Below are 7,556 nucleotides of genomic sequence, written 5' to 3'. Positions count from 1 at the left end.
CGCAAAGAAAGACTGCCCGGTTTCACAGAAGAGTGTACATAGATGTTTGCCTTTTTTTTTCCTGTCCTGTGTTTATTCTTAGGCGGAGCTTGTTCACATAGCCTGTGGGTACAAATGGCTGACATGGAAAATCTGCCGTTCCGGAGACTGCATCTTTAATTTTCAGTATCTAAGATTACATTTATCAGAGAGCTAGAGGGTCACCCATACATGGAAACATCTTGCTCTGATTTTGAAGCTTCCATGGAGGCAATGACTTCACCATAAGAAAAGGCTCTCTGTATTTAATACTTTACACTCAAATACTAAAGCTTATCTTCAGCAGGACTGCAGGAAGAACAAAGTGAGGAAAGAAGGCTGCAGGTTTGGTACAGTAATATTCTAGAGCAACTTTAATGGTTCAGCACAGAGGATGGGGCTTCACCTAGGCCTGAAGTTCAACTGAGGTAGTGAATGGGCCTTCCCTTAGGAATCCTGCTCCTTGCACAGGCCCCTGAGTGCTGATCCTGAATCAATTCCCGTTTATCTAAGAGGGAGGGTAATAATAACTTCCAAACTTATTTTCATAGAGGTGCTGAAACATCTGAAGTTTAAGTAAACTCTGCTGTGAACAGTTACCAGAAACTGAAAATATCAGACTGGTTTGTGCGTATTTTATTCTAGTAAACTTCCTTTGTGGCGTTTTGGTCCATTTTAATAAAAAATTTAAAAACTTCAAGAGGAAAACAATAAGCAAATTTAATTTTTTTTTTCTTGCTGGATATGTGCTCACCCCATACAATCTTTTTATGTAAGAAAAAAAAAAACAATAAGCATGGTACTTCCAAATAATTTTTATTAACAACAATATGGATTCAACTTTGTCAAGAAGTTACAATTAACATTGTAATATACTGGCAAATGTCATTGCAGTGTCAGTGGAAGCAGCCTTCGTGGTTTCTAAGCCTGTTATGAAACTGTCTTTTTATTTTTCAAAGAAATAAAAAATGCTTCCAATAACAGGTGATATTGGATATGTCTGGAATTGTCCTACGTGTGGCCGCAGCTGAATGAATGGCCACTTTTGAATCCAGTTAAATGAACAGGAAAATATTACATGCTTCCACTGACACTGCAGGGGACAATTTGTATTTCAAAAACCAATTAACCTTTTTAGACAGTGACAGCACTTTGGGTGATGTTGTCATCCATTTGAATTAAGTTGATTAACACACTTGAAAAAAAAATGTGAAGCAGAAATATCTGGGACAAATTCTTTTCTGACCTGTATTTCATTCAAACCTAATGAATCCAAAAGGATTGCATGACATGTGAGTCAGGATAAAAGTTGGCCCAGAGAGGCAAGTTCATTCCTGGTACAGGTGAGTTCAGTTCCTTTAAGTTCAGTGGAACTGAGCCTGATTATCCCAATGGAGGCTGAACTTCACCCACTTGGGCAGTGAATTCATTGAAGTCAGTGAAGCCATCCAAGGATGAATTTAGCCTCAGGTTTTTAGCTGAGGTTTGTTAGCCTCAGCCTTTTTTTGTTCCTTTGTTGTTATATTTTCTTTTCCTGCTTACTCCTCTTTTCTGATTATTCTCCTTTTCTCTGTGCTTTTTAAAAATGTCCCTTCTTCCCTTTTTACATCAGTACTTTGTGCGTTATTTTTTATATAGTCAATGTGACATGGGTAAATTCAGCTAAGTATTAGTTTCCTCAGGAAATAACTGGAATATTACCATTTTCACTTTAAACAGATGCCCAACAAAATAAGGATTTGAATCTGAGCTCCTGATTCAAGAAAAATTCTTGAATTCCACAGAATGAATGAATTCCATAGAATTTTTGCTTGAGTAAGGATTGCAGGTCCCAATCCAGAAATACTAGTGTACATCAGATGTTCTACTATACGTCAGCAATTCAGTGCGATTTGACTTATCACAGAAGAGCAGGTGAATTACTCATCACCATGCTGTAATAACAGCAGTCACTCTAAGTAGGATTATCTCAAAAACATATGGAACAACTGTGGGCACTGTGAATAAAAGTGTATGATCTTTGCAATCTTGAACACTAGACTAAAACACTATATTCATATTTAAATAAAAAGTATAGATCATATAAGCCTGGAGCAAATACAAATTTTTAAACAAATAATAATCATCAAAACTATTCTTTTCCATTCTCTCTTCAATCAGGTACAAGAAATGTGCTGATCAGAAAACAGTTATTTGGATAAGGCTTGATTCCTGATGCTCTTACTTAAGTTCAAATCCTCTCTTCAACAATCATAGAATTATAGAATGGTTAGGGTTGGAAGGGACCTTCAAAGGTCATCTAGTCCAACCCCTCTGCAAGGAGCAGGGACATCTCCAACCAGATCAGGTTGCTCAGAGCCTCATCCAACCTGGCCTTGAATGTTTCCAGGGATGGGGCATCCACCACCTCTCTGGGCAACCTGATCCAGTGTTCTACAACCCTCAGTGTAAAAAATCTTTAAGTGGATTGTAAATCAGAAAAAAAAATTGTCCTTTGTCCCTACTCATGGACAATTCTTATTAGCTGTCATGAGCTGGACTTTAATAAGCAGCTCAGGACAAGACGTGAAAAGCCAGACAGCTCCTTCTTTTGTGAAACCAACAAATGACTGTCAGTCATGACACTGTCTTTTAAAAGAGAGCGTAGAAACAGAAAACTCCTCATGAGGAAATAGGAGCAAAGCTTATAAAAATTCAAACAAACAATTCTTTCTCTCCAGAATTTCATATATTCACTAGTCTTTCTATTTTCTAACAATATTATGTTAAAAAAATTCCTATATGATAAGACTTGCAGCTACAAAAATAATAATGGTGAGCATAAAAGAAAAAAATTTGGATTTTAAACTATAATTTGAAAAGATACGATCTTCTGGATTTATTAGTACTTTGTAAAGACATTAACATTTTCATACATAATTTATAGAACTCATTCTTTTGTGCACAAAATCGTATTAAATAAATTAACTTAAAATTAGAAGGACTCAAGCATGTCATTTAAGGCAAAAATACCAAGTTTCTGTGAGATAAATTATCAGCAAAACCCACGGCCCTGTTTCTGTACAGGATCTGTGCAGGCAGGGCCAGCCGATGCTCAGTTCTCCCGTTGACGCCTTCCGGGCTCAATGTGGGTGCAACCATCTGCTCATGCAGACGAAGGTGGAAGAGGGGAGTCCAATTCATGATGCCTTGATTTTTTCGATCTCGTCAAGGAGGGGAGGGGAGTTTTGTTACTGACACACAGTTGCCATGTGCCCTATCTCTTGCTCTTTAACTGAACCTAAGCACAGGTTTATGCTTAGGCCAGCAGAAGGCTTCATATGAAAGGCATGAAAGGCACCATAAATCATTAGGAAAAAGAAAGAAAAGCCTAAAAATAAATTGTAAGTTTAAAAATTTTGAATAGGACTTTAAACTTACAGATCTGTCTGGATAAACTGCAGACATTCAAATAAGTTAATAGTTAAATTAACTGAGATGTGGAAAAAAACCCCTATTTATCCTCACAAAATGACTGTTGTAATCAGGCTTTAGGATGATCAGACTGCACATAAAAGAAAACAGGAAAGACTGAATGTGGTAAAGTGTATGGCAAATCAGCGGCAAGGAAATTGTGCTTCAAGGTGTCTTTCAGAATTTAACAGCTGAAGTTTGCTCTGGCGTAAGCCACGGAACGCAGCGTACCATCTGTGGAGCCTGTATAACGACACAGTATATACACTCTACAGTTTGCATGTACTTTCACATAATAAGGTTATCATGTAACATCCAGGATACTTCTGTAAAGGAAATAAGGAAGCAGAAATTACAATGGTTTCATAGTAAACAGATCAAGTCCTTCACAATACAATCTACAGCATTTAGCCATGGTTAAGACTGGAGTGACGTTTTTGATGTACATAGTAGGTACCCAGCAGGTCTGAGCCTTGGGAAAACACTGCCCTGAGTGAGCTGGCGCTGGCTCCCTCGAACATTCAGTGTTCCTGCTGCTAGAGGGAAGCTGAGCCCAAGTCAGGTTGTCTACAAGCCTGTGGTGCAGGTGGGATATAAATCTGGGGGGAGGCAACGCACAGAAACCTCGTTCAGCTGGGAAAAGCAAAAGCCTGTTTAGGCCCTGCAAGGGTTCTCCCAGTGGCAAGGCATCACTGGGGATGTGCAGATAGGCACTAACACTGCTCCTGCATCTCAGCAGAAGTGGTGTAGGTCAGGGTAAGAAAAAAAGAGGATGTATCAAGCAGGAATGCTCGGCCTCATGTAGGCTTTGAATTTGAAAACTCGAGTATTAAGGGGAAGGAGTCTGAAGGTCCTTTCCTGGAAAGTTCACAAGAAATGACTGCAGTTGGGACACAGTGTTGAGCTGTAAGTGTATGATTACTTTCTCCTGTCTCCTCCTCCCTTTTTTATTTAAAAAGCAAGCAAACAGAAACAAACAAACAAAACCCCTCTTTCTTTCTTTTTTTTTTTTTTTTTTCAGTTAAGGTCATCTTCCCTACTTCTACTTCCATTTCTGATTGCCTACATAGCCTTTTTTTTTTTTTTTTATTTTTTTTAAATAGCACTCACTATCTGTTCCTGACAGGCTGGATTTTTTTTTTTTTTTAAAAAAGCTTTCTGCCTCTTTACCATCCTTCTTTTATTTTCTGGGATCATTTTCCTTCCTGCTCATCTAAATCCATATTATTTTTTCCTTCATTCATTGTCTTTCTCTCTTCCCTGTTCTATCCTCTTTATTTTTACTCTGTATTTCAGTTACTTATTTTCCCTCCTTTCCCAGCCTTAGGAAGTGCTGTTATGGTATCAGGTTGGAAATGTGAGGACAAGTACCAAAATTTCCACAGAAGGAAATATTGCTTCTACAATAAAGGCAGCACCTGCTTCCTTCCCTCACCTACTGCTGCCAAGATGTTTCAGATTCACAAGACAGCTCCTCCAGGAGACTGGAAGGAGAGATTCCCCTGATTTTTTAGTGCTGTCACCCAGGTTATCCATTTCTGAGGCCAGCCCCAGTCCTTAAAATACAAACTTTTTGTAGCAAAATAATGTTCTCCTTATAAAGAACAATGTGATAGTGGTGTGTCAGGTACTTTTGCCACAGCACTAAATCACCAAAAATCAGATTGATATTAACGTACTGTTTTTCAGTCAAAAATAACTGATTACTGATGAGCTAATGTGTGTATCTTGCAACTGGCAGCCATTTCTAATTCCATATTACCGGTTTCCTTGGTACCTTGCTAGCAGCTGTATATAATTTTTGTTTTTTGTTGTAAACATAAACTATCATCTAAATCAGGACATTATATATATATTTAATTAGTTCAGGAGCAAAGTGCTTTAAACCTTAACGATTTTTACTTCTGCCCTGTAGAAACGGCACTAGGTCTAAATGCTCAAATTTTTGCTTTTTGATACATCCTGCAGCATTAGCTTTGTAGGCAACTCTTCATTTAAACCTACTGCACTACATAAAGGCTGTCGTACAGTAGGTGTAAATTTGAATGTTAGCCATCACTTAAACATGCATTTTCATGCAACTAGGAGATATGGGCTCATTCAACTGCTTCTCAGATTCATCCTGATTTTTGTGATTTTATCTTATTAAAAAGGCTTTCAAAACAGTTCATGCTATGATATGTATGACTAGAGGAATGACCCAGCCAATGAAGAAAGCCCACAAGCTGTTATTTAAGTTTGACATGGAGCAGATTGAGTGCTTCTGTACCGTCCCCTGGCTTGCAAATGCTTTGAGATGATCTTGATATTCCAGTCCTTAGAGAGTCAGCAGAGAGAGTTGTTTCCACTAACGGACGCGAGATGGCTTCAGTAGTCTCTGTTCCTGCCTCTGTCTCCAACTCTTCATCAGTTATAAATAATTTTGACTCCCTCCATTTGGAGTATACGTCTTGGCTACCTCTGGAACCACTGGAGTCACTGCCAGCCATCTGTACGTTCAGTTCTTCTGTTGATTGTATGAGGTTTTGTACAGATAAAGATTTTCCTAAATCCATTTGCACCACAGGTTTAACTGAGAGCAAAGGTTCCCCTTCTGTATCCAGACTTTTTCTCCACGTGAGATCCTTTGTCGCACTGGGCTGTGCAAGTTGTCCATTATCCTTTGATGCAACAAGGCAAGCGGTGACGTCGGAAATATTTTCCTGTGTGGTTACAGGAATAATATGAACAGGCTCAGGCCTAGTGATATGCTTCATTGATGAGAAAGGTGGTATTTGTAATGTTGTTGGAGTTGCTGGCTTAGTTGCCTGGTTTATTTGGTTTGATGTATTATTAAGTGTTGCAGGTCCATCATTTGGCACTTGCGTTGCTTGACTATGCATAGCTGGACTAAAAGCATAGGAAGCCTGAGTGCTAAATTCATTTGGTGTCAGTATGAGCTGTAGGCCACGAGGCAGATTGGCACTAGCTGATCTGGATACACATCCACTGATTTGTGCAGAATTAGACAAATCTTTGCTGTCTGATGGACTCTGGTAATCAGAAGTCTGCTCACACTCAAAAGCTGGCATTTGAAAGGAAGCCAAAGTGAGCGCGGATGCAGATCCTTTTCGCAAAACTTGTTGATAAATATCTAATAGACAGTCCAGTTTTGACTCAATGGATTGTACCTACAGGGGAAGGGGAAAAGGTTAACATTAATGCCAAATACTAATTTAAAATATTTGGAACCCAAGCAAAGGGAAAGTGTGACTGTTGAAGAGAACAATGAGAGGAGCCTGGTGCACACTATTGACTCTTGAAAAAGAAGGTTGTCAAAAGCCGTGTAGATTTTTCATAAGCAAGCTGATAAAAGGGAAAAAAAAATAGTAACCTGTGATTTTTGTCTCCTTGCTTTTCTGTACATGGAAGACAGTTAAGGTAATATGAGTCATATAAATTTTATTTCAACATGCAAATGAAGCAGATACTAGAAAAAAAATAAATTTACCTGTTCAGCCTTTGAAACTGGCAATAAAATACACAAAAGGCATGAGCAACAGAGGAAGACAAAGCAACAATCACAGGTAATTACTCTACCTGTTTCTCCACCTTGACTACACGGCCTAACATACTGAGGTCATCAGTTGTCTCATTCTCTGCAGGATTCTTTTCTCTACTTCTTTTATCTGCTGTGATTTGTCCTTTCCCAAGAATTTGGTCAACGCTGTAAAAGACATCAAAAGCTGCTGTGATTGCTGAAAACAGTGATGATATGGAAGTGCTTACTGTATCTGTACATTAAAAATTAAAATCACAATACTTCAGAAAAGCACTTGAGAAAGAAGACAATTTTATTAATGAAGGAAAAAAAGGCGTGATTTTTGAGCATTCGAGACAGCTTTTCTTGTTCGTTGCCACTAATCAGGGGCTAGAACTTAGCCATCATCTGGGAGAGCCAGGGATGGACTTGCTGAGAAGGTGAGAGGAGGTGGCCTCTCCCGCAGCCTGATGTGGAGGAGGAATAGATATACCAGTGCCACCCTCAGCTCTCTTGTCCTGGCAGCAGCGTTGAGTCCTGGCAAGGTTGTCAGTTTGAAGCAGGA

General features: G+C 38.9%; 1 protein-coding gene across 1 annotated transcript in view; it reads right to left on the bottom strand.

Moving 5' to 3' along the window:
* Window positions 1–815: 815 nt before the first annotated feature.
* KCNQ5 (potassium voltage-gated channel subfamily Q member 5) overlaps window positions 816–7,556 on the bottom strand; it is a 297,043-nt gene continuing 290,302 nt past the window's right edge. Inside the window, exons 13-14 of the mRNA XM_086745001.1 lie at window positions 7,051–7,177; window positions 816–6,641 (exon numbers count right to left, since the gene is read on the bottom strand). Of these exons, the coding sequence (XP_086601127.1) occupies window positions 5,700–6,641; window positions 7,051–7,177 (1,069 nt within the window). The 3' untranslated portion in view covers window positions 816–5,699. The remainder of the gene's footprint in view (window positions 6,642–7,050; window positions 7,178–7,556) is intronic.

This window comes from Chlamydotis macqueenii, chromosome 3 (genome assembly GCF_036417535.1).
Source record: "Chlamydotis macqueenii isolate bChlMac1 chromosome 3, bChlMac1.mat, whole genome shotgun sequence".
Taxonomy (NCBI): domain Eukaryota; kingdom Metazoa; phylum Chordata; class Aves; order Otidiformes; family Otididae; genus Chlamydotis; species Chlamydotis macqueenii.
The sequence above is the reverse complement of the archived record's forward strand: the minus strand, read 5'-3'. Positions and strand labels throughout refer to the sequence as shown.